The sequence below is a fragment of the Gopherus flavomarginatus genome, chromosome 11, assembly GCF_025201925.1.
Source record: "Gopherus flavomarginatus isolate rGopFla2 chromosome 11, rGopFla2.mat.asm, whole genome shotgun sequence".
NCBI lineage: Eukaryota > Metazoa > Chordata > Testudines > Testudinidae > Gopherus > Gopherus flavomarginatus.
This window is the reverse complement of record NC_066627.1, coordinates 38959686-38987415: the sequence shown is the minus strand read 5'-3', so window position 1 is coordinate 38987415 and position 27730 is coordinate 38959686. Positions and strand designations below refer to the sequence as shown.

General features: G+C 40.1%; 1 protein-coding gene and 1 long non-coding RNA gene across 5 annotated transcripts in view; both read right to left on the bottom strand.

Moving 5' to 3' along the window:
* Nucleotides 1-18204, bottom strand: part of LOC127031455 (uncharacterized) — a 65407-nt gene extending 47203 nt beyond the window's left edge. Inside the window, exons 1-3 of one of the 4 annotated variants that reach the window (XR_007768551.1) lie at nt 15190-18204; nt 5131-5275; nt 384-529 (exon numbers count right to left, since the gene is read on the bottom strand). This is a non-coding gene — a long non-coding RNA (uncharacterized LOC127031455). Of the gene's footprint in view, nt 1-353; nt 530-5130; nt 7470-15189 lie in introns of those variants that run through there. The other 3 variants (XR_007768550.1, XR_007768549.1, XR_007768552.1) reach the window with 3 other exon arrangements.
* Nucleotides 18205-19730: 1526 nt separating this feature from the next.
* Nucleotides 19731-23304, bottom strand: PFDN4 (prefoldin subunit 4). Its single transcript, XM_050918239.1, has 4 exons — nt 23194-23304; nt 21975-22082; nt 20770-20913; nt 19731-20147 (listed from the first exon to the last, which is right to left on the bottom strand). The coding sequence occupies exons 1-4, from the start codon at nt 23215-23217 to the stop codon at nt 20016-20018; spliced, it is 408 nt and encodes a 135-aa protein (XP_050774196.1). The 5' UTR covers nt 23218-23304; the 3' UTR covers nt 19731-20015.
* Between the last annotated feature and the right edge of the window lie 4426 nt (nt 23305-27730).

The window sequence follows — 27730 nt, the reverse complement described above, 5'->3', positions numbered from 1 at the left end:
CCTTCCACTGGATCCACCTTCCCTGTTTCATCAAGTTTAACCTGCTTGTATTCCTTTCAAGGCCCTTCATGGTCAATCCCTATCCTACCTATTATCTCTCATTAGTTATCAAGCTGTCAGTGCTCACCTTCAATCAACCCAGGATATCAACCTCCATTGCCCACTTGTTACATTTTTAAACGGGCATCTTTGTGCTTCCTCCCATGTTGCCCCACATGCTTGGTAGGCATTTCCTGAAATCTTTGCAACCTATTTCCAGCTTCAAATCCCACCTCAAAACTCTCCTTTGCTATGATGCCTACACACAAAAAAAAAACTTGACAAGGCTGCTCGTGTGCAGAGAGCACACCTACCATGATGGCCAATATTGTCTCATTGCTTACTTGTACTTCTGCATCTGACTGTATCCATCTGGTGTTTCTTGTCTTATACTTAGAGTAAGCTTCTTGGGGCCTCGATCATCTTTTATTCTGAAATTGTACAGCACTTGGCACAATGGGGTCCTGGTCCAGGCTGAAGGTTCTAGGCACTACAAATAATAATAGTAATAAATTAGTGTTAACATCACCAGATCCCAGTGGTGAGATCAATGAGGAACTCCACTGACTCATGAGAAGTTTTTGCCATGCAAGAGCGGGATCTGTACATCAGAACTAGTTCTATCTTCTCTTTATCCTGGAACTCCAATACTAAATAGACACTCTAATCATATTCCTACTTTTGTGGCAGGAGACACACTCCATAGCATTTCCATAAAACCCACTCAGCTCCTCCCCTTCGAGCTACACTGCACGTGTTGAGCCAAATAGTCTCATTTACTCCAATTACAGAAAATTACGAGAAAGCTTTACCCTCACTAAAGTGTATGTATGACTAAAAGTAACATTTCAGCAATCTTGTTACAATTAAATAGAACTGCTGTCTGTGCATGCTGCAATTAAAAATAAAATGGCATTTAAAGAAAACAAATCAGGTTGTAATTGGCATTTTAGTTTAAAGTCCATTAAATATAGTGGTAAAATATTATTTGAAAGAATACTAACAATCTTTGTATCTACAGGCTCTGTGGAAATATCGACTAATTCATGCTCATAACATCCTGTGATTAAATATATTTAATTTCATGCCTATGACGAAAATGAGTAGAGCTGGGTATAAACTTTTTGTTGCATTTTTTTGATGAAAAATATCAGTCTAAATCAACAGTTTGAGAAACAAGTCAGTTTTGACAAAATTTCATCAAAGAAATAAAAAAACTTCATTGTATTTAATGTTCAAACATTCCATTTTGGAATGGAACATTTCAATTTTCCATTTAGAAGTGAAGTGAAATTTGTTCATTTTTATGTTAATGAAACAAATCTAAAAAGGTCAAAATAAGAACAAAACATTTCAAATTTAATAGATGTTTTTCAGAATTTCATGTAGTAGGCAACTTAGAACTTTTGGGGGAGGGGTTGTTATATTTTGGAATGGATTTTTTTTCCTTCAGAATATCCCATGAAAGAGACATCTCCATCTCCATTAGTGGCCAGTACCAGATACCACAGAAGAAAATGCAAGAAACTCTGTAGTAGACATTAGTGGAATAATCTATCCACAGGGAAAATTTCTTCCTAATCCCATTCCTTCAAGCCATCACCACAGTTGACTTCAATGGGCCTAAATTTTGCATTCTAAACTTTAGTGGGAGGAGGCTGGTTTTTAATCCTTACTATTGTAATTGTGGATGTTCTCATAAACCACGTAAATGTCTTTGTTCATGTCCCTTTTGAGTTTGCTTTCTGTGAATATTCTAGTGAATAAATTTACTTGTAGAAATATTGATTCTTTTTTAAAATGGCAAATATTGCAGAACATGCATAGAAAGCAAGTTTCAAATTAGAAAGCAGAAGTATTTGCACTGGAAACCTAATTCTAATGCTCATCCAAGTCGGGCAGGATAAGTATCATCCAGGTAGGATCATAACATGGTAGCTATGTATCCAGACAAACATCTTGCATTTTAAATATCAAATATTCATAATCAAGTGGATGTGAATGAGCTGGAGACCAAGAATTATTTGGTGAATCGTTCTGAATAATTAATAAATCTTTGAAAATCACAGTCTGTTCCTGGCCAATTTGTGAACAGAATGGGAGCAAAATGTGTTGAATAAACTGTTTATTATGAATTATTTATTCAGCTCTAATAAAACTCTTCGTATGGGGCTGCTTTTCCTCATCTGTGTCAATTGGAAGGAGATACATTATTAAAACAGCACATAATTCCGTAGTTAAGTATCAAGGAGGGAAAGGTTATTTGGGAATAAAGTTTTCATTTTAAACTATGGAAACTTTGATCAAACATACTGAATTACTGCCAGATAGGGTGGGGACACGGGCTAGGGGCTACTTTTGAGTACTCCAGCCCCTCATCAAGATCAAGTAGATAGTCTGGGGCTCCCCACAGCGGCCTGGGCTCTCTGGACAGCTCTTTCCACTGTCCTGCTCTGCCTTCTGCACTTACCAGGGCCTTCTGGGAAAGAGGAGGAGCAGTGGTAGGGCCATGAAGGGTGCGGGGCTCTGGCACATCACATTGTTGCATTTTGAAAAGGTAGTTACTGCAGTCATGGCATTTGTATTGTTTCCATTCAGTGTATTCATAGCATGACTGCATCTATAACAAATTTTCACCTTCAAAATATAATCAATACTAGGGCTGTCAATCGCAGTAAACTCACACGATTAACTCAAAAAAAATTAATCACAATTAATCACACTGTTAAACAACAGAAATCCAAAAATATTTATGAGTTTTAGTTGGTTGTTTTTCTACAGTTTCAAATATACTGATTTCAATTATAACACAGAATACAAAGTGTACAGTGCTCACTATATTATTTTTGATTAAATATTTGCACCATAAAATGATAAAAGAATATTTTTTCCATTCACCTGTTACAAGTACTGTAGTGCAATCTCTATCATGAAAGTGCAACTTACAAATGTAAGTTGTTTTTGCTACGTAACTGTAAATAACAAAAACCAATCCACAGTGTCAAACTTTAGAGCCTACAAGTACACTCAGTTCTACTTCTTGTGCAGCCAATTGCTAAGAGAAACAAGTTTGTTTACATTTTCGGGAGAGAATGTTGCCCACTTCTTAATGACAATGTCACCTGAAATTGAGAAAAGGTGTTTACATAGCAGTTATAGCTGGTGTCACAAGATATTTACCTGCCAGATGCGCTAAAGATTCATATGCCTCTTTATGCTTTGTCCACCGTTCCAGAGGACATGCTTCCATGATAACGCTCGTTAAAAAAATAATGTGTTAATTAAACTTCTGACTGAACTCATTGGGGAAGAATTGTATGTCTCCTGCTCTGTTTTACCCATACTCTGCAATATATTTCATGTTATAGCAGTCTCGGATGATGACCCAGCACATGTTGTTTGTTTTAAGAACACTTTCGCTGCAAATGTGATAAAATGCAAAGAAAATACCAATGTGAAATTTCTAAAGATAGCTTCTGCACTCCACCCAAGATTTAAGAATCTGCCTTTCAAAGTGCCTTCCAAAATCTGAGAGGGACGAGGAGTGGAGCATACTTTCATACTTAAAGAGCAACACTCCGATGCGGAAACTACAGAACCCCAACCACCAAAAAAGAAAATCAGCCATCTCCTGGTGCCATCTGACTCAGGTGAAGAAAATGAACATTCTCCACAGCATCAAGGAACATATGAATATTCAGTGCATCTGGCATGTAAATATCTTGCGATGCCAGCTACAGCAATGCAATGCAAACACCTATTCTCACTTTCAGGTGACATTGTAAACAAGAAGCGGGCAGCATTAACTTCTGCAAATGTAAACAAATTGGTTTGTCTGAAGGATTGGCTGAACAAGAAGTAGAACTGAGTGGACTTGTAGGCTCTAAAGTTTGACATTGTTTAATTTTTGAATGCAGGCTTTTTTGTACATCTCTACATTTCTAAGTTCAACTTTCATGATAAAGAGATTGCGCTACAACACTTGTATTAGCTGAACTGAAAAATATTATTTCTTTTGTTTTTTTGTGGTGCAAATATTTGTAATCAAAAATAAAGTGAGCACTGTACACTCTGTATTCTGTGTTGTAATTGAAATTAATATATTTGAAAATGAAGAAACATCCAAAAAGTGTAAATAAATGGTATTCAATTATTATTTAATCACATGATTAATCTTTTGAATTGTGCAATTGTGATTTTTTTTTTAACTCTCTTGACAGCCCTAATAGATACCTTAACCCGGGCTAAAGCCCAGCCTTTCTTTTGAAGGCACACATTTTGTCTGCAAGATTGTGAGCTCAAATCCAAGCACCAGTACTGCTGACCATCTCCTTATACCGGCACAAGTACTCTGCTTTGCTCCCACAATTCAACTATGCGTGTAAATATGCAAGCACAAACAGCCTGGTCATAGCTTGTTCCTGCAACAATGAGGTAGCTCTTCCAAAAATTTACCCCAACACATATAGTGTAAGTTATTCTCCGCTGCCCTTTGTGGTTAACCCCCTCAAAGCATTTTCTAAGGCATTGAGCCATAAAATACAGATAATATGTGTAACTTTAAGCACATGACTAGGCCCATTGAAGTCACTGTAACTATTCACATGCTTAAAGTTATGTGTATGCCTTAGACTTGCTCCAAATTTTTTTTAAGTTAATTGTTGTTAGTTTCATCATATTTTTCAAGTGTTGTCTCAATGGTTCTTTTAATAATCAGCTGTTTGTGTAGAGTTGCAGAATTTACACTTTTTTTCACCTTCTTTAGCAAGTGAGTGTTTTGCTAAATGTTATTTCTAACCATATTAAGGCAGATGGTATAGGTTTATTTTTTTTAATTTGTAGAGAGATTTCTTCAGTGGTGTGATTTTAGTTAAAAATCCCTAAACTACAGATTTAAAAAGTTTGTTTCCAAATAAACAAATACATAGGATTGTCCATTTATTAATCAGCTGTTTGGTTTGTTGCACTATAATTAAGTCACCTAGAGTGGAGGGGGAAGACCATTCCATTGAACTTGATGTCTTTATTAGAGCAAGTAATGAATTTTATGGCAGTCAAAGGCAGAAATCAGAATTTTAAAAAACTGCTTACTTCTCACATCCCCATTATCTCAGTTGATGAAGGCAAAGGAGGATAAGCTGAAGGTGTCTGGATATCAGCTTCTCAACTCTTCATTCCAAACTATTATATTCTGAGACAATAGGTATGAACTTACATCACATTCATTTAGCTTCAGCTGTTACAAAAATGGAAGATGACGACTGTCAGTTGCTCAGTATTCTTAAATGCCTCTTCTTCCCCAGTGGAAATCAGACTAGTTTGGATTTTCCAATTCCGTGTGACTAACATTCGGCTCACTACTTGAAGTACACATGCTTTAAAATTTTTGACTATAAGACATGTTCTTGTCACTGTAAACGGCTTCTGAGAGAGACATCTTATGATTGACAGAACAAGCTGAAAACAAGATAGATTTATGTTAACAGACAATTGTTCTTATACAATGCCCTTTAGGCTCTTATCTGAAGAACAAACACTTCTGGAGCAATCTGCATGTCATTTTTTTTTAAAATCTTGTTAATCGCTGTGTGCCACTATATATAGACAGTGTAAATAGATCAGCTACCTCCTAAGCAGCTCCTCATGATCTGGGTGGCTCTGTAGCCCCCTGCCTCAGCTTTCTCCTTTCAGGTGGTTTTTTTTTTTCCCCTCTTTTTTTAATATATATAAAAGAAACCCACAGTCTGGTTTGGCTGAGTCAGTGGCTTGGCCATCTACTAAGTCATTTAGTGAAAGCCTACCCCTGCCAGGATATACCAGTCTCAAAAAAATACAAAAACCCACCAAGTCTTTACCTTAGTCTCAAACTGGGATCAGCCCCTCCTCCCTAAGGCTCATGTTCCCACTTGAAAATTCTCTTCAAACAGGCTCTTCTGCTCAATCTCTAGCTGAGTTCAGTTCCTTCTACTTAAGGAGCTTTGTTCTAAAGTCTTTTCCCCTGCATACATCCCATGAAGTGGGCTGTAGCCCATGAAAGCTTCTGCTCAAATACATTTGTTAGTCTCTAAGGTACCACAAGTACTCCTGTTCTTTTTTCTCCCTAAGAGAAACATCTCATAGGTCCCCAAAGGGCAGAGAAGGTATTTAGTCATATAAGCTCAGCTGGCCAGTCCTTGTCAATCTTATGCCTCTCTGAAATGGGAGCAATCAGCAGATAGTCCTCCTTACCGCCTGCTGAATCAGAGCTCTGTCAGAGCCTTCTTATTCCCCCCTAACATCTACAGCTATTTGCCAATGCCTAGCTTCCTTTTTAAGGCCACTTCCTTAACTACCTTAGGCCTGATTCAGCCATCTGATCCATCTGTCACATGACATAATTTATTATTATTCATCCTCCCACCTGGGGAGATGAGCTGAATTAGTCACAGGTGGGGCTGAAGCTCAACACCTCTTAACAGGTCCAGCTAACATGTGACAGCCAGTGATAATGAGCTCTCTGGGGCACATTTTTGACAGTTTTTGTGACATTTGTTTGCATAGTGCTTAGTATAGTGGTGCTTTTATCCCTGATTTGGGTCCTTAAGCAGAAGAAGAAATTTTTGAGTATTATCTCAGCATAGATGAAATCTTTTGTCTCTGAATTTCTAGCAAGAGACAATATCATCCTTCAGCTCACACTGAGTGTATGACAAATTTTACTCTCAGATAAGCGTACACAACTTCTATTGACTGAAATAGAATGTTCACCTAGGTGTCTAAGGGCCATATTTGATCCTTGCAATGGTTGCATGAATTGGTTCAGATAGGTAAGATAGCACCTGAACCTTCACTGAAACGTAAACACATCTTGAAATCAACCTTTTCTGTAGTTAGTGAAAGGCTGCAATTTTTTATCTCTAATTACTGATGAATGTCCTGTAAATCTGCTGGGCTCTGGTCAGAAACCAGAAGTACTAGAATGTCATAGGAAAAACATTCCCAGGAGATTTCCAGCTCAGATTTGTAGACTTGACAAGTCCACCTAGACTTCTGAAATGTAATCTCTTCTAGTCCAGATGCTCAGCTAGTGTAAACTGCCACAACTCCATTGGCTTCAGCTGGTGTAAACTGGATGTCAATGCAGCTATGCCAATTTATATCAGCTAAGGATCTGGAAAAGCCCTGGACTAAATGTGAACTTACAAACCTTTTGGGCTTCCCTACTCCACCTAGACTCTACTCCACTTTCATATACCATGTACAGCAGTTAGCATTCCTAACCCATAATTCTCCTATATGTAGCGATGGTGGTACCATGGCATCTTCTGACTTTAAATATCATGGTGACTGCAGGGAGCTGGGGTGAAAGAGTTGAATTCTTAATGGTGTTCACTATACTTACTGCTTTTGAAAAGCTGTGTGGGTAGCTGAACAGCTATTTTTTACAAGATAAAATTCAAGTGCAGTAAGAGTGAATAAAAAAATAACCCTAAAAGCTCTTGTTTCACCTCATAAATAATTTGTGGTTTCCTCTGAATCACCTGTGTTCCTCTAACAGGGTTTTATAAGGTCAAATGGCATTTTCATGGCAACTAGATTGGCACAGAATTGTATTTTTAATCCCCTCCAAGATTTTAAGTGCTCTAATAAAGCTCAATATCAATAATTAGGAAAGGAATAGTTGTAGGCTTGACTGTATTTTTCCATCTCATTATGCTTTATAAAATGGCTATGTCTCTTTTCATTTCACAGCCCATGTACCCTAGCCTGATAATTGTATTCCTTTCTAAGCCAAGAGGAAGAAGAAAACATCTGCTCCTTGAGATCTACCATTCGGGTAAAATTAAAAAAAAAAATCAAGATTCAAAAAATGAAATGAAATTAAATCCTCGAGAAAACAACTGTGTATGTCAACTATTATTTTTTCAATTTACATCAATTCCTATTTGCCCTTTCCCTTAACTGATAAGATCAATTAATGCTTTTTGTTCCAAATCAATATTTCTCACAGAAATAAATGTGGCTTTGGTACTGATTCTGAGAGAATTGCATTAGATGGTCAATAAAAAATTAAGCTGACTACTTAATCCACGGCACATCCAACTTTTGCAAACTGAGTTGAGGATGGCTTCCTTAAAATGAGATTTTTTAATGTCTTTTGCTTTACTGTTGAGGTTTTCTCTGTCAAAATCTATGGCCTTTAGCACCTCTGTCACAATTTCAGGATGAAATAGCAACATTCCAATACAACATTCCTGACCAGTACTGGTGGGACATTTGATTATAGTCAAGCTGGTGTACGTGAAATGACAGAGGTTATTCTGAATTCTGTAACAAGATTGATGGATTTTTACCATACCGGACATATCTGAAGACGGGGAAAAGTGGCATCTTGAGCAGAGTGTTTTGCTCAACTCATGACTCCCTTCCCTTTCAGAATTATCTAAGAAAAATGTTATAAAGAAGCCTAATTGCTCTCTAAAATCTTTGCTAAAGGAAATACAGGTTTGATTTCGCAAAGTGCAGGGCTACAAAACCTGATGACTCTAGTGAGGTTGATGGTGCTTAGACCACATAAGATCAGCTCCTAGAATGCTATTTGTACACTAGAAATTAAAATGATTGTTTCTTATAGTGTCTCAGGTGCTAACGTCATACATTCGGATCTCATGGCAGGTAACTCCATGGACTTTAGCAATCTACACCAGCATACATGAGATCAGAAGCAGATGAATGCTTTGGAAAAGCATTATTCCTTCTTCAATTTATGTAAAAAATTTCTAGAAATGGCTAGAATGGCAAACTCACATTGTACGTGTCAATGTTTCTTTTTTCTTCAAAATACAATGTGAAGATTCCAAGGCTGAGTTCAACTGGTACTTCATACTGGAAGTCAATACTTACGTCTTCCATACTCAATTGCTCCCAAAAGGAACCACACTAATAGTGAACTAGGAAATCATTCTAGTACTTGGAGATTTGCAACATCTCAATAAATGTTTTGTGTCTTAAATAAAAACATTTTCCCATGTAATTATGCAAACTATAATAGCTCATTAATTCAGTTTCATTACACAAGCAAAAGACCAAGATAGTATTTTTATCTTAAGCCCTGGAAGTTCTTGAGATAATTCCCATGTTAACTGTTACCATGTGCCATCACAGCAATTGGTATCAACTAAAACTCATGACAGTGACATGGAATAAATCTTCAATTTGATGCAAAGTGAAATCCAATTTTTGTTTGTTGATTAGATGTTTGTCACCTCAAACATAATGGCAATAAAATTACATGTCAGCAAGTTTTAGCCAGTGGTGATGACTAAATGCAAGGCTGATGTGAAATCCTTTCATTGGTGTCAACAATACAAACCAATATTTTAAATATATGACTACTTTGCAGTCTGTTGTCTGAGAAAGAAAATATATGAAGCTCAAAATGGCTGTCAGAATACTAAGTGTGACTCAAGTGCATTTAACAGCACATGATGGACAAGTGATATATATGGGTGTTAAGCATATACAATGTGACAGCTGCGCAAACTCGATGCATCGTTTGAAACGATGGTGGACACCACATTAGCAAGGAGTATGTATATACACCATATACAAACAACAGGCTGTTTTTCTGGACCTTATAGGAAAGACCTTCACCCACTAGGCTCTAGTACTGCAATTACTTGTGTTAAACAAGAAAAACCCCTCTATGCAGTTTGTATCAATGAAATTGTGACTATACTTGTATAATGTGTAACCTCTTGCTATACGCTTTTCAATGCAAATAAAAAATATGATTTGATTATTCATATTACACTATATGCTCAATATATCACAAAACAACTTTACATTTACAATGTAATACTGTTGCAAAAAAAAAAAAAAGTAACATCATTCTGGGATGTCTTAGCAGGAGTCTTGTAAGCAAGTAATTCTTCCATTCAGTTCAGCACTGATAAGGCTTTAACTGGAGTTCTGTGTCCAGTTTGAGCACCACACTGCAGGAAATATGTGGACTATTTGAAGAAAGTCCAGAGGAGAGCAACAAAAGTGATTAAAGATCTAGAAAAGATGACCTATGAAGAAAGATTGAACAAAATTGTGTTTGTTTAGTCTGGAGAAGAGAAGGCTGCGGAGGCACTTAATAACAGTCTTCAAGTATGCAAAAGGCTGTTCTAAAGAGAAGAGTGATATTTTGTTCTCCTTAACCACGGAGGACAGGATGAGAAGCAAGGGGCTTAAATTGCAGCAAAGGAGATTTAGGTCGGACAAGAGAAAAAACTTGCTAATTGTAAGCGTAGTTAAGCACTGGAGCACATTACCTAGGGAAGTAGTGGAATTTCTGTTATCAAAGGTTTATAAGAACAGGTTAGACAAACACTCATCAGGGATGGTCTAGATCATATTTAGTCCTGCCTCAGTGCAACCTTAGTGAATACATAAACCATCAAATTCTTGATAAGGGCAGTTTTACTACAACTTTTCCTGAAGTCGAAGCTCATTACTGCCATAAAATGTTCTATCCAGGTCAAAACATAAGACTTCTACTTGGAATTTTAATTAACTCCCACTACATCTGTTGTTTTCTTTTCTAATATGATAGTTCTTGAAGTTCTAGGAACTGGTTTTGCATTGTCCTGTGAAGAGTATTTTGTACACTACAGCAGTTTTGTAAAGCCACATCTCAGATGCAAAAATTTTGATCCACAACCTTGCACCTTACACACTGTATGACTCCCATCCCACACACTGACGTGCCCCATACACCTCCAAAGGTACTCTGTAATACATTGGGAGTGGTTGGGAGGAACAGCGTAGTGTTGGAGGAGCGTGTGTGTGTCCATAGAAAGACCCCAGACACAAATGTGCAATGACCATTTTGTTAACAAATAGGCACTTCCATATATTTTCAGAAGTAATTACAGATACAAGCCAAGGCAGCTGGTGGTGAACAGGGTGTGGCTCCATGTCGCCACTTGATCATGTGTGTATAAGTTGTATCTCCATTTTTTGGTCAGTGAGAAACCTGACCCTCTATTTGTATTTATAAACAACTGTTCCTTTCTTGTTTATTGTTTGGAAAATGATTGCCATTGCATTGCCAGACCAGACATGGTTCTGACTTAAAGTACAAAGAAGGTTTGAAACACATTCTGCTCAGTGCAAAAACCCTTGAGATGGCTTCTACAGGAATTTCAACATAACTGTTTACATGAAAAGCACAGGACACACTGAGCTTTTCAGTTAATGACTGAAATCACCAAAGCTTTCACCAAAGGTATTTAGTATAAAAGCTACCCTGAACATCACAAATATACTTACTGCTCTTCCTTCCATCATAAAGTGCTATAACTACTCTTTGTCCTGGTAAGCAGTGCCGTGCTAGCTCATTCATGAATACTTTGGAAGTGACTACAATGGTGTGGACTCCTAAACCTCTGTTTGCTTTACAACCTATATGATAAAGAACGTTTTAATCTCCCACTGGATTTTTTTTTCTATGTAATCTGTTTAAGAGCACAGAAGTATTTAATATTTGTGCTGGGAGACATTTTCAAAAGATAAATCCAAAAGCCTTTGTGGACCAACTTTTAATAATATTATTAAGCAATTCAGAGTAAGGAAACATGGCCTCACAACCAAAATGAAACCAAATATTTTCTTAGTTTCCCTGAAATGCTAATAAAAAGCAGTTTCTTGTGTATTATCTCCCACTAGGCCACACCATCCCCTTTGCGTGCTAGGGTTAATAATCTTTATTCTGAGGTTGATTTATTGCTCTAGTGTTTCCAGAGGCAATCAGCTTTTACAGTTGGATGTTATAAAAAGATCACAGTCAATTACTGGCTTTTACTTCCAAACGTCTTCATTCATACATCTACCTATCAATATGTCTAAGAGACGATGGCCAATTTAGATGTAAATGTAATCAATAAACAAAATTAAATTAAAAATAGTCTCCTTATTTATTTATTTATTTGTAAAGCAGCATAGATTTGCTATACCTCACAGGGAGTTGTGAGGATAAATACATTCAAACAAAAATTGTGAGAGGCTCACATATCGTGGTGAGGGGCATTATATAACTACTTAATTTAGGCAGATACGGAACTGTTACTGCAGACATTACTTAGAATAGCCCTTAAATTGCTCTAAAATATGGCAGAGACCAAATCTGCCAGGATCAGGGAAGCAGAAAGAATGGCTTAGAGATATTTCACTGAGGTCCAAACAAAGTGCAGCGTGGCCAAACCTAGGAATCAGTCCTGTTTTTCCTAATATTTTCAGTATATTAATTTGGCAACTCAGTAAATTTATCAGGGGTTGTGAAGAGGACAGTAGGTAATTTCTGTTGATGTTTTCTGTTCATGAGAGATAAATATAGGTATAGTAAATACCTTAATTCCCTACTCTAATTGCCCACACAAATCTCATAGGAACCCACAATGACTGGGGAATTTTAATACATGCAAGAATTTCCCTGTGTAAAAGGAATTAGGACTCAGACTGTCTGAGGTGCAGCATGGGCCACCGTAAGCTAGTCATGCCCTACTCAGGAATAATGCCTTTAAACAGTATGGCCTTAACTGAGCCTTTAGCTTCTTTATTTGTTGCTGACACGTCCTAATCATTCATGCGTATATTTTATTTCTGCAGTGCACTGTGTGCAGCCTGAGCAGGTACTAACATTTAATTGCAGAAATCTTGAATTTTTCTTTATGGTTCATGCAATCAACACAGACAAACCTCCCTGTAAAAAATTTCACCTAGGCCCTATGATGTCTATGTAAATCCAAGTGTTTTCTTTCATGAATCAGAATCACCTTATCAGAATAACCTCTGAGTCATGCAAACTAAGCTACTAAAAAAATCTGTCGATCCTCTAGAAAATGATTCAGCCCTGCTCTTGCTCTTTGAAGAGACAGTTAATACAGCAAAACCATTTACACATCACCTGTGCAATTTTCACCAATTATCATTAACCATATCTGATGATAGAATATAACAAGCACTTTATTTTGTCATCCAAAAGTTATGGAATGGATGTGCAGCTGGACCTGATGGCATCCCACCCAAGGTGTTCAAAGGTGCCTTAGAACCAACAAGCATCAGCCTGTATCAACTGTTCTTAAAAGTTTGGGCAACAGGCAAAGTACCAGTAGAAAGGAAAGACAGCATCACAGTGTCTCTGAACAAGGGGAAAGGATCTCACATCTAGTGTGGCAAATACAGGATAATCTCATTGTTATAAGTCTCTGGAAATATCTTTTCCCATGTTCGATTTGGAAGACTGCAGCCACTCCTTAACAGACATCGCCAACCACAGCAATCACGTTTCACTGTCAGGTGGTCAATAATGGATGCTATTCTTACAACTCTGGCTTCTGTTCTGAGCTGCATCAAGAATTTAACTGCCTGCTTCATGTGTCATATATTGACATCAAAGCAGCTTTTGATTTGGTCAACAGGTTGACACTTTGGCTTGCACTGAAAGCAGTTGGTTTTTCAGACGTTCTGCTAAATTTGATGCACAATCTTCATACTGGTATCAGTACAAGACTGTGCGCTGTTTCACATCTTTCTACACAACCTCAGTTGTACAGCAGGGATACTTTCTCATCCCAGCACCATTCCGTCAAGCTATCAAAGGTATATTAGGACTTGCTGCTCCAGGTTGGTCAAGCAGTGTTCACTGACCAAGAATATGCCAATGCTGCTGCCTTGCTTTTGGAGAAGTCAGAAGATTTCAGCCCCTCCAAAGTCTTCAAGACAAGACTCCATCCACACAATTGGGTTGAATGTCTCATAGAAGACCAATGTCCAGAATCTTGGAGCTGGGTCACCAAAAACCCTTGGTCAAGGCACTGACAAGTTCATCCGTCTACGCTGCAAGCAGAGTCCAAATGGCCGTATCAAATCAGATGTTCTTCAATTAATAGGTTCTGCTGCCTCCTGCATGAAGTCCATGTCGGGTTTAGGGATCATCTTTTCACTGAGACAAAGTTCAGGCTCTATCAAACCTGTGTACTACCTGTACTCCTATATGGGTCAGAAACCTGGTCCCTCTTACAGGCTGACTTGGAACAGTTAGAGACGTTCCATACGCACTGTCAACACCAAATCTTGAGCATAAAATAGTTTGACTTCATACAAAATGTCAGAATCTCATAAAGATCTGGCCTTCCTTCAATTGTTAATCAAATTCAAAAGCAGCATAGCAAGCACACCATGCTCTCAAACTCTCCATCGATACATGAAGGGAAACATGACCTGACACTACCTGATGCCACTCAGAGGGCTGTCTAAGAGCTTCATGGATTCATAAGATTGAGCCAGATCTGGGAACTTCACTACATGATGCTGGTGCAATGCCATCAACCATGGTCACTCTGATTGGTGCAAAGGTCTTTAATAGACTATGCATGTCTGAGAATGATTTATTCCATCAACAAACAATTGCTCAATTAATAGAAGATTCCACCCCAACCCATTTATATGATATTCATTTTCTTCTAACACTTGTAATAATTTATTATTACTGGGTATTTTTATGGCCCCATGTTCAAATACACAAGTGTTATTACATTTCTAAAGTGCATGTGCAGTTATTAATTTGCACATAGAAATTAAACATGCAGTTGCCTCTAGACTATAAAGAGTTGTGTGGGAATGTCTCATGACAAACACTGTTAAACTGAAAGATGTGCCCATGGACTGATATAGGGATACAATTGTATGTTATCTTACAGTTTTATAGTGTTGCCCGTCACCATAGTATTTGAGCTTCTTCCATGTAAAATATATGAACAATAGAAAAGTCTCTTTTGGACTGCGTATTCTGGAGATGATTCTGTGAAAGATCTGAACAGATTCCACATCTGGCACTATAGCTAAGCTAGGAAGTTTACACAGAATCACCAATCAACCATTCCAGCTCCTTGCAAATAATGGATTTCATCCTATTGTATATTTTAGAGATTTATCCAGGTTAGTTTGAAAAGCTGACAAGTTATTATATTTAGAGCCAAAACTTGACAGATGATAGGAGTATACACTAACCACAAAGAGTTTGGAAATGCTGACCTAAAGCACTTGAGATACAGTGAAAACGTCTATGGTTACAAGATATAATATTTTAACCCTCCTTTGTATCATTCATTGAATTGAACTGACCTTTCATTCTCTGCTGCTCAGCTACCTTACCTGGTGCAACTGCAGAAACAAAAAGAAAAACAACCTCCATTGACATCATAAACTAATGCTAAGATTTTGTCATTGATATTTTTAGTAAAAGTCACAAACAGGACACAGGCAATAAAGAAAAAGTCACAAAAGCCTGTGACCTGTCCCTGACTTTTATTAAAAATATCCATGATAAAATGAGGAGCTGGACAGCAACAGGGTGGCTGGGAGCGACGCCCACCTCACAGCTCCCTGCTACTGCAGGAGGCGGTGGGACCCTGCAGCTCCCAGCCACCGGGGCTAAAGTTACAGGGGTCTTTGGAAGTCATGGATTCCATGATTTCCATGACAAAATCGTAGCCTTAATCATGACTTGCAGAACTAAAACAATATGGTAAGTACATGGAAATAGTATTAATACTGAAACAGAGCTGGACAGCTAGTTCAATCACCCAAGAACTAGAGGTCTACCCCCCCAAACATAACATGCACAGAAAGCCCTTAGATTAAAATACTACTACGCATTTATAAAAGTACTTTTTATCTGCAAAATGTTTATAAATGTGATTCACTTGACCACCCAGAGAATGATAGTAAACAATTTGCATTCTGACAATGATATTACATAATGAATATTGTCAAGTGCAGCTAAATGATTCATGGCATGAGCAAAAGTACACAGAGAAGCTGGGCTTTCTGAAGGAGTATTTCAGTGGTTTATATTCATATTATCTGAACAAGATAACTCTGAGGCAAACATTATTACAGATAAGAGAAATTTCACATCTACATAAAACTTACAAGATGAGGAGTTAGTTAGAATATACGCCAGCAGAAAGCCAATTACACATATACACAAAAGAGGAAGAAAGATATTAAACAGACAAATAAGGGTCCAGCAAATGTTTTCCAGACGTCATTAAAACTCTGTATTCATTTCTATATTGGCAATTTAAAAAAAAAATCATCTCCCACATATTTATTTTATACAAATTTAAATCAAGCTGTAGGCTGGGGAAGTATAAAAAACTCAGCCTGATTTGAAAGAAAATGTTAGATGCATAATTGCCTGATTGATTTGCAAGCACTATTACCCAAACTACATGAGCAAATTGGGCAATTGTGTGTGCAGATAGGTAGTAAGATTTATGACAGCTCATTTTCAGATTCACAATGATGCAGAGCATACATTTTACACACAAAATAACATCATACCCAGATCTTCAGGCTACATGGAAATCAAGTGAACTTCACAAGGCTTGAAGCAGGTTTGCTTTCCCTTTAATTTGCCTCAAATATTCCAACATCATGCTAAGCTGGCAATAAGTCATCCGTAAAAAAAGATGCAGTACAGAACATTAATTAAAGCACTACCCAGACCAAAAGTTGAGCTCAATACATCGCTAAAGCATGCAGAAAATAACTTCTGCGCCCACAAGCATGCTGTGATTTTTTTGTTCTAAGAACTCTAGCAACACAGCTACAAAGAGAAACTAATTGGGCTACTGCCATTCTAGTAGGACTTTGCAGATTAGGAAAAGTGTGGCAACACTCATGGATATACAAAAATGTTTGGGGGCTTCAGCTGTTAGAGATGTGGAAGGTTATCATCACTTCCAGACAGTTATTGCATTAGGGTCTCTACAGTTCTTCAAAACTTTCATTGGTATTAAATATTTGACCCTTATTAGTTGCAATTCTCATTTTTGAATGAGTCATCCCCATAGAAAGGCTGCTTACCTGGAAACCATACTATCATAATGGTTATCGCTTAAATACCCAAAGCCTGTAGGCTTTAGTGCGATGAGTACATTCCTGGCTGCAGAGGCTGTGCACAGGTTAAGGCTGTGCAAAGGAAAGATCTTAACGCTGCCAAATAGAGCTCATGACAGTGTCAATGCCACAGCTAAAGTTTTATTTTAATAAAATTAACCTAAAGACATTGTTCTGTGTCTTACTGTAAGCAAGGATTTTTGGCACTTCAATGCCATCTGCTGGATAGTTATAATTATGGTCCAAACTTCATGACTAATTAAATCAAGCTCCCATTTTGGGGTCAGGGGGAAAGGGGGTGAGATTCACCATGTAAATCTTACTTAGCTTTACAGATGTAAAGATAAATTTATTTGAAGCACCTGCTTAAAAAGTCCAGCTGCTTTGTGTGTCTGTTCATAAAAGGAACTCCATACACCAGCATCTCCTTTATCCACAACCTTGCTCTGTTCAGCTCTCAAACTGCAGTATGTGTTGGATAGCAGATAGATACATCTGTTTGTCTAATCCTTATTGTGATATACTGCCTTGTTTTACAATTATAAGAACCTTAAACACCACATTAAAATCAACTTGAACAGAATTCTAGATTTTAAAGATTAACAACTTAACTCTTTACCGTTTGGATATATTTTAATTCTCAGTTAACACTATGCTAGCAAGATATTGCTGAAGTACATGGAACAATGAGTCCAATATTAATGTTTATTAGTAGTTCTTAAGTCATAGGAAAACAGAAGCAATGATTTTGTTCACATTCAGGTAGCTAGGAACAGAGCTAGTACTATGTAAGTGGGATCTCATTTTATAAAAAATCCAATGCTCCAGCCAACTGAAGTCTGTCTCTCTGCTTCCCCTGGACACCTTAGAAACCAGAGCTCTCTTACACCTCCTGCCTGGAGAACACAAGCGTTACGTGGTGTTAGCTGGATTTCAATAAATCTAGGACTTTAAAGACTCCTAACTGTAGAGTTTATTCTCTCATTAAAGGCCCATCTTGTAGTATCATCATGGTTTGACAGTCCACTGGTTTACTTAAGTGCCTTAGAAGAGTTCAACTGTCAAAGAACTATAGCAAGAAAGAAGTGAGCTGAAATAACAAGGGTCCAACTAACAGTGCGACTAACTCTTGTGATTCTATTGTAAGTTTTGCGTGTCTGGCAAGCCCAGATCTTGAAAGTATGGCCTCAATCCTCAAAAGACATGCAGTCATGTTGTATGCCTCTTTAAGTCCCTAAGGCCTTGGCTACACTCACACTTTACAGCGCTGCAACTGGGGTGTGAAAAAACACCCCCCTGAGCGCTGCAAGATACAGCGCTGTAAAGCGTCAGTGTAATCAGGGCAGCAGCGCTGGGAGCACAGCTCCCAGCGCTGCACGCTACACCTGTAAGGGATGTGGTTTACATGCAGCGCTGGGAGAGCTCTCTCCCAGCGCTGCCGCTCCGACTACACTCACACTTCAAAGCGCTGCCGCGGCAGCGCTCCTGCAGCACTGCTGGGGCAGCGCTTTGAAATTCCAAATGTAGCCATACCCTCAGTCTGCCATTTAGGCATCACTGACACTTTCAAAACCACTACTCAGCTGTCACCTAACCCCATCGTTGCCTAGGGTTGTAGGCATTTAAGTTTCCACTGGTCAGAATTTGCAAAGCCACCCTACAGCTGATAAGCTGCTTTGATCCCTAGCTCAAGATGAAGCCCCAAAAGTCCTGAAGATTCTCAGACTAGGTGGGAGAACATCTGTCTCACAGCAGGACACGATCCTGTAGGTTCATTCTGAGCAGGCCTACACCATGATACCTGTCAGGTGCTACAGGAGGAGGGCTGGATGCAGGCCACCAACAGGTGGGGGAGTAGCACAGCACCACACAAAAGACAGCCAGGAGTGGAGAGAAACATTGACACCTCTAACACTCAGCTTATCGTGATCAAGAGACAAACTGTTTCTATTGCTAGGAAGTGGGTTACTGGAGCTGCCTAGGTACCTAAGCCCCTTGCCTTGCCATTTCATTTCTGGTTAGTTTAGGAAGCTCCCTGCTCAGTTTGCTGGTTTCTGAAGATCTCTCAGGAGGCTGGGCTTAAATCAGGGCTGAGGATTCCACTAGGAAGCAGGCCACCTAGAAGGTTAGATGTAGCTCAGTAGCTTTGAGGATTTGGACCAATATGATTAGGTGAGAATCTCAGCTTTTTCTTTGTTTGTTTTTTAAATTAAAGCAAGCTTCTTGTCCTCAAGGTTAGAGAGAAAAGCTTGAAAACATGACTCCATGTACCCTAAGGGCTCAAACACCAGAATAAAGTTTTTAAGGTAAGCCATTATAATAAAAAATAGATATTTAGTCTAAACAAAATGTAAATTAGTTTCAAGATATCAATAAGTCTAAAAGCGTTGGATGGGCTACAGTGACTTTGGAAACTAAAAACTTTCCTGAATCTCAACTGCCTCATATGTGACGTGGGAATAATAATACTTAATTTTGTTTGAAGTGCTTTGTGATCCTTGGATGAAAAGCAACATGTCATTGATTGATAATGATCGTATATCGTGCTTTTCATCAATAGACATCAAAGCAATTTACAAAGCAGGCAAACATCATTAAACATAATCATACTAAAGTATTACAGTATAATCGTTAACTATTAAACTGTCAGTGACGACAGATTAATCCAATATATTTGATGGCAGAAGTGTCAGATGTTTAGCATTTCACACACACTGGATAGTAATTTCCACAAACAAAAACAAGGGAAACGTATGATATTTGCTTGACTTAATTATTATTTTAATAAAGAGAATGTAAAGACCTCAATCTTGATGTGCATCAGCAACACATGGAAGGCTATTGCTTTTCCTGAAACAAATAAATAGTTGTAGGCAAGCAAAATAAGAAAGCTTTCGTTATATAGGTAGAACTCATGACTGGAAAGCCATAAAATAAATGAGTGGGATTTTTTTAAAAAAACATTATTGGAAAGAAAGGAAATGTCAAGAATCACATTTAATAAACCAATACCAAAAACTGCATACTGTGTATTTAGGAAAAAATTAACTATCATCAGCTTCAAGGTTTATATTGTTTCCAAATTTTGCGTAAAGCTGAACCTTCAGGTCAGATAATACCCTCTGAATTGATTCCACTCGAGATTCTAACGCTTCAATTTCTCCTTGTAAGTTTTTCTGGAAGACAAAATATTGACTAATTAATACCAAGCACACTGAGCAAAGCATCTCATTCATTTACCTACAGATTACATAGTCAAGCAAACTATATTCCATTTATTTTAGAGGATTCATGGACTGGAAACAGGACAGAATTCAGAGCTTTCAGTTGCAAGTTCAAATGCTGGTCAGTAGTGACCAAAAACAAATTACTCTCCACTAGATGTTCTAGGTCACATGTTAAGTTTACCGGTGGCACCTCTTCAGTTACGAATAGAAATGCATTTGTATTTTATGATGTATGTTCAGCAAAAGCCAAAGACTGAATCAGTCATCATGGCACACACCCTTGTATACAATCCCATCACTCCTCCAGATCAGCGTAACACACACTGATGAGGCAGCAGGGGTTTTAATAATTGCGCTGTTATTGCCCATGCAACACTTCTTCTGTAGCTAATTTGGGGATTTCAGACTAGAGTCATTACTAATATTGGACATAGTACTATGTCAAAGATTTTCAGAAAGAGTAAGATTCTAAGTGACAGATGAACAGCTCATGACCATCAGCACACCCATCCTAATGTAAAGCTCTCTGTAGCACTGAATATATCAAAGGGACTCTCCCGCCCTCACAAACCTTTGCCTCCTCCAGCATCTCGTGTGTCTCATCTTGAGAATGAGTGATAAAAACATCACCAATCTGATACGGTATCAGTATTGAATCTTCATCATCAAGCATCATCATGTCATCGCATGCATCCTCCAAATTCTGAAGTTGTTTCTGTGAAGTCAAAACCCAGTCAAAAAGCTGGTCACCTTATCCCATATGATTTATGCATTAACAGCTACTTCAGCTTTATAATCAAAGCTATTCTGAACTGTAGTGGCATAATGTGGAGGAGGATCAGCAGAACTGTCAGGTATACTTGGCAGAGACAAGGTAGGTGAGGTCGTATTTTTTTTGGACCAACTTCTGTTGGTGGAAGGGCCATGCTCTTGAAAGTCACAGAGCTCTTCTTCAGATCTGGTTCAGGTAAGGAAATATTTCTTTACAAACTGCACAATCAGCTTGTGAAACTTGTTGCAGGGGATGTTGTGAAGGCCAAAAGTATTACTTGGTTCAAATAAAGAATTAGATAAGTTTATGTAGGAGAGGTCGATCAATGACTAATAGCCAAGAAAGTCAGGGACATAACCCCATGCTCTAGGTGTCCCTCAACCTTTGATTGTGAGAAACTGGGACTAGATGACAGGGGATAGATCACTCAATTGCCCTGTTCTGTTCATTCCCTCTGAAGCATCAGGCACTGGCCACTGTTGGAGGATAGGCTGCTGGGCTACACAGACCTGGTTTGACGCAGTTATGGCCATTCTTATACCTAAGCTAAACACAAACTGGGACAGACTGTTAAGCATAAGGGGTTCACATATGCTGTAGTAGGCCATTTCAAATAAACGCAGCAATTGAGGATTAGGATTTCAACAGAGTTGCACCAGCATAACTGTAGAGTAATGCTGTGGAGAGTCTGACCCAGAAAATTTAGCAAAAGCTCTGTATAATCCTTGATTAATTCTCTCTCCCCCCTACACACACACACACACACACTTTTTCCCATATGACAATTAAGGGGTTCTAAGCATTGTATGCACAAGTAGAAGATACACATTCAAGATAAATATTGGTCATCTGTGCTTCTTGCACAAATACTTTCTGTACCTAATCACTCTTCCATCTTCATTTTGCTTTAGCTATTTTCCAACTGACTTTATAGACAGACTAGACTCCAAAAGCAAAGCCAGAACCAAAGTTCTTCTAGTTATAGTATAGTATAGCAAAGGTACCTTTTTAACTTCTATTTCTTCTTTCAGCTCTGTAATCCTGCTGGTATTTCTTGCAAACTTGTTAATTTTCTGTTGATCTTCAAAAGTAACATTGACATCTTCAGCAGCCTGGACAGGGGGAGAGGTTACAGAGAAGACTTAATTGTTACATAATACTTTTAGGGAGAATGAATATAAAGGCATAACACCAAAATTGTTATAACTTTTATACCTAAAAGTTAAGTTATACTTATATTTCTCATAGTTTCTTTCCTAAGGACAGATCTATACTAGAAAAGATTTGCTAGTACAGTTATGGCAGCAGATGGTCCTCCTGTACATACAGCTTATATCAGCAAAAAAAGTGATTTTACCAGTATAGCTTATACTCATTCCCCAGTAGAATACTGACAAAAGCAGTTTTATGCTGATTTAAATGCATTTACACTAGGGCTTTTGCCTCTTTAGAAACATAATTAAACAACCTCCCCTCTCCCTTTCATTATTAGGCCAAGAGATTTCAGTTAGGGTGACCAGATGTCCCAATTTTATAGGGACAATCCCGATATTTGGGGCTTTTTTTTTTTAATATTGGCTCCTATTACAGCCCCCCCACCCACCCACACCCTGTCCCGATTTTTCATACTTGCTATCTGGTCACCCTAGTTTCAGTATAGACCTGACCTGACACTAACACTGTTACCTTTTAACCTTACCAGCACTGTGGAGCAAACAGTAATGGAAAGTGCACACAGCAGGGACTAGGCCAGGGGCCCCCACCAAGCTGAAAGGCATGGGGCGGGGGGGTACCAGGGCAGCGCCTATGGGAGCACACAACACACAGAGCAGCAGGAAGGGAGCGGGAGGGGATCAGTGCCCCCTCTCCGCCTGGGGGGAGGGGAAGAGAAGACTGAAGCCCCCCCGGCCCAGCACTCTCCTAGGCCCGGGAACGAGGACAGGGCAGGCCGCAGGGGAGCCCCCACGGTACGAAGGAGCCCGGCGCAGCCCAGCACACCGGGACCGCTCAGGCAGCACCAACTCTTGGGGGGGGGTGCTAGAGGAAGGAGGCGCAGAGCGGGCCCCGGGCCCCTCAGACGAGGGGGGGCGCAGAGCGGCGCCAGGGGCCCCCTCTAATGGGGGCGGGGAGGCGGCGCAGAGCGGGCCCCGCAGCCGGGGACCGCAGACCGGGAAAACGGACCCAAGGCTCCCCGAGCTGGGTTCCCCCCCCCCCTCCACTCACCGCTTTCTTCATGGTGGCAGCCATGTTGGACTGAACTATTGGCCCCTCTGGGAAGGGGGAGGTCCCAGTTACCAGCTCCCTCGCCCTAGGTCGGTCCCGGCTCAGCCGCGGCGGCGCTTCCCGCTCCCGAGGCCGCGCTCGCCGGCCCCACGCCCACTGGGATGGGAAGACCTTGGGTCAAACATATTAAACTGGAACGCCCGCACTTGGTACCATCCGCTTAAAGGCGCTGTCAGTAGGATATTTATCCGCCGACAGAATAGGGGGCTTTAGATGCCGGTCTTGGCAGTTGTCGCTAGGTGGCGCAAAGAGTCAGCAAATGGAGGGAGTAGAGTGGGAATGCTTTACAGCACCCCAGCAATGCACCCATCCACAGCTGGGGGAACCTGCCACACTGACTCCCCCATTCCTGGGAGGAGGGGAGCAGTCACCCACGCACTCCCCATGCTTGGGGGAACCAGTGCCTCACCGTTCTCCATGTCCCACTCATCAGTCCATTTATTATAATGAATAAGGATCAATTACATTAATTACAGTCCCGTAAATAAAATATTAATAAAGATGACTGGTGCCAACGGCGTCTTCTGACTGCGGTAGCTGAGCGCCACATGAATATTAAGGGCATCTACCCTCACATGCTCCGCTGAGATCAGGAAGTGGTAGCCCCATTTACAGATGGGGGCATCGAGGCACAGAGGGATAAAGCAACTTGGCCGAAGTCACACAGGAAGGCCGTGCCCAAGCCAGGAACTGGTCCCAGGTTTCTCTAGTCCTAGGCCGGTGTCTTAACCACAAGACCAGTCCTCTCCCAGAGACATCTGTCTTGCTGTGGAGATTACTAGAGGTGGAGGGGAAAAATTCTTCAGTACCAAATTCCTTTCCCAAGGGACCTTGTGAGCAAATAATAAATATTTTATTAAAACAGAGGGATTTTTTTTCCTAAATAGAAATAAGGGCAGTTGGCATTTGCACTGCATAATTGCCTCCACATGCTTCGGTTTATTTATTTAGCTTATATCACAGCTACGAAAAAAATCAGGTCACCATAACATTTCATAACCACAACTGCGGGGGTGTGTTTTGGCTTCAGTGGACTCCTGACAACCAGTTGCCATTAGTGCAATGCTGGGACCAACATTCAAGAGCCTGGAGCCTTGGTAGAACAGGGTGTATGGCTGATAATGTGTTTGGTGAGCTGACAACTAGCCAAGGTTTTGAGAGCAATTTTGTTGACAGAAATTAGCTTTTGTGGGCTGCCTCCCTAATATTTGCAAGAGATCTTGTGGATTCAGCTGTGTGGTCTCGCTCAAGCCTCAGTGAAGTGACCTTGACTTCAGAAAAGCTTTTTTTTTTTTTTTTTAAATCTGACACAAAGCAGCCAGAGCAAGGTTTGAGATCTGGCCCGTAACATTCTGCTACTAGTTAGTAGTCCTTAAATGCCTAATCCTGCAGTCTACCGAGCACTGCCTGAGGGTGATGTCGTGTGTCTTCAATTCCCACTGATTTCAGAAGAACAAGATAAATACTATAGCACTAAAGATCAAAAAGGGGGATTTCCAAGAAACATGTTGCTCATAACAGTAACTTTTGCAAATTTGACTTTCCTGCCATGCCCATTTGCTTGCTGTCTTTGGCCCAATGACTATTTTAATTTTTATGCACAGTGGACTGGCCCACGTACACCACTTGATTTACTGTAAGTAGGCTCAGTGAACTCAACTGGAAAGGACTTCCTATGTGGAAAATGTTAAACATTTGTAAAGGTTTGCAGGATCTGGGTCTTAGATTGTAGGGTGTGTTAACTGGCATATGTAACAAATGCAGGAGACTCAAATATGCAAAGCTTCTTGGAAGCAACCCTATTTACTGTTTAGTGATGCATTTTCCTGAGCCATCTTTCCTGTACATGTATCCTCTCTTGGTTATTTTAAATAAAATAAATTAGGAAACCCACAAAATCAAAAGAAAAAAATTATACAGACATACACAAAAAGTAACAAATAGAACAGTATCAATGTGTGTATGTTTATGTGCCAACTCCAAAATTAGTGCTTTACAGTTCCCTAGTATCTGTCATGCAAGGGTTTCAAAACTCTCTATAAACATTAATTAATACTCACAACATCACTATGAGTTATCTAGGTAGGTATTAACTCCATTTCAAAGATGTGGAAACTGAGGCACGGATAATTTAAGGCTGACACTGGGTGCCCAGATTGAAGCATCTAAGGTGTCTCAAGTTGGGCACCCAATAATTGAGTATGTTGGAAAATTTGTGCCTAAGTAATGTGAGTTAGAACAAGGAATAAAATCTGAAGCTACTGACTCCCCACCCTGTGCTTCTGCCACCATCCTTCCTTCACAAAAGGCTCATAACAATGATTCCAGTTAACAGGTGAGAGTAAAAGTGAATGAAAGTGCCCCAAGAGCTATAGGCACAAGAAGCAATGGCTTACAGAAACTGCTCCCGGCTAACACCAAACAGTTGGGGCTCATTAGTTTTGAAAGAGACTTCCTAGCAGCCATGGAGAAGAGTTAATGCTTCTTCCCTCTTAGACAAGGAGATACACAATAACAATATAGATGCCAAGTCAAGATAAGGAAGACTATATATATATATGTAAATAACAGTTTGCAAACATTGGTGAGATTTTCAACTTTTTGTCCCAATTTGGGATGAAAAAAATGTTCAAAATGTTGAAGATTTGGGACAGCAAAACCACTTCTGGCCACATGTATTCCAGAACCCGTCCTTTCATTGCACTAGTAGTCAGCAACCTACATCTCTGAATTCTCTGCAATGTGCACTTCCCAGAGGTGCCCGAGTTCACTTTTCCCTTCCCCATGAAAGGGTATGATTTAGGTCATAGCTATTCCTGTAGCTGCATTAGATGAATAATACATGCTATATCTGAGCCAATTTAATTTCCGTCAACATAAAAGGACTGGAATTAATAGCAACTGGATGTTTCCAAAGCTTTGAAACTGCCTCTTCTCCTACATGCTTAGGCAGGATTTGTGGTGAGTACATGTTTATGTGTTACTGTGGTATATAAAGAAAGGAAAAGCAGTCTGCACAGATACAATTTTCTGAGGATGTCATAAGATAAACTTGTTGAACTCAGTGACCTAATTTCTCTTTCAGTTGCACAAATGGCTTGCTCTTTCTTCTTGAGTTTTGTTTTTACTTGAACTTACTCTCAGTTTTCTGTTTGGTGGACCTTGTTCCACCAGTCTGTCCTTCTAGTACTTGTAACCTAACCACCCTTCAACTCATGCCTCTTCCTTGGTTCTTTGGGCATTTTCCCAGCCATTACTTGCCCTAGTTTTTGCAGTACAACTCAGTGGGAAAGGAAAAAGGGCACAGACAGAACTGATGGAAGCAAACTGGGGCCAGGTCTACACTACAGATCTAGATCAGTATAACTATGTTGCTCAGGGGTGTGAAAAATCCACATCCCTGAGCAAAGTCATTATACCAACCTAACCCCCAGTATAGACAGTGCTGTGTTGACAGGAGAAATTCTCATATCAGCATAACTACTCAGAGAGGTGGATTAGCTACGCAGATAGAAGCAGCTCTTCCAACGGCACAGTAGCATCTTCACCAAATCACCACAGAGGCACAGCTGCACCATTGTAGCACTGAATGTGAAGACAAGCCCAAGGTCCCTGCTATAGGTTCCTGCCCCAAAGTGAGCCCCACGTGTACAGAAGTGACTCACCAGCCAAAACCCTCTTGTGGCTGGAGCCTTCCCCTTAGTATCCCTCCTGTTGGTCATGGTGTCTCGGTCTTCCATGGCCAGGTAGCTTCAAAATTCATCCCCTCATGTCCATCTGTAACTGGTCACTACCCAAGCTGGCTACTCCCATTTCACTTCTTCAGTGTCCCTTCATCCAGTTCTCATCTGGTTAATATGGAATTAAAAGAAATCTTTTGCTTAGCATATCTAGACTTACACCTCTCATCAGGGCCGGTGCAACCATTTAGATGACCTAGGCAGTTGCCATGGGCACTAGGATTTGGGGGGTGGCATTTTCTTCGGAAGCAACCGTGGTGGCCGGATCTTCGGCTGCCCCGGTTGCCACCAGCATTTAGGCGGAGGGAGCTGGGGCAGGGGAGTGCAGGGAGGGCCGCCTGCAGCAAGTAAGGGGGGGGAGGAGCACGCAGGAGAACTCTCCGCCCCAGCTCACCCCTGCCCCACCTCCTCCCCGAGCACGCCATGGCTGCTTCACTTCTCCCACCTCCCAGGCTTGCGGCGCCAATCAGCTTAGGCGCTGCAGGCCTGGGAGATCGGAGAAGTGAAGCAGTGATGGCGTGCTCAGGGTGCTTGTGCTCATGCGTGAAGCAGGGGTGAGCTGGGTTGGGGGGGTGCTTCAGGGCAGAGGGTGGGGGGTGGGGAGCTGCCACAAGGGGAGCTCCTCAGGGTGGAGGGGGGGAGCTGACGCAAGGGGGGGTGCAGGGGGGGGGAGGGCGCAAGGTGGAAGTTTTGCCTAGGGCGCGAAACATCCTTGCACTGGCCCTGCCTCTCATAAG

Excerpts from the sequence above, each read along its gene's own strand:
- PFDN4 (XM_050918239.1), bottom strand. The coding sequence starts at position 23,217 with ATGGCTGCCACCATGAAGAAAGCG. Across the intron at positions 22,083-23,193 it reads CTGCCACCATGAAGAAAGCG|GCTGCTGAAGATGTCAATGT; the intron begins GTGAGTGGAGGG and ends CCCCCTGTCCAG. Across the intron at positions 20,914-21,974 it reads AAGAAATAGAAGTTAAAAAG|AAACAACTTCAGAATTTGGA; the intron begins GTACCTTTGCTA and ends TTGACTTCACAG.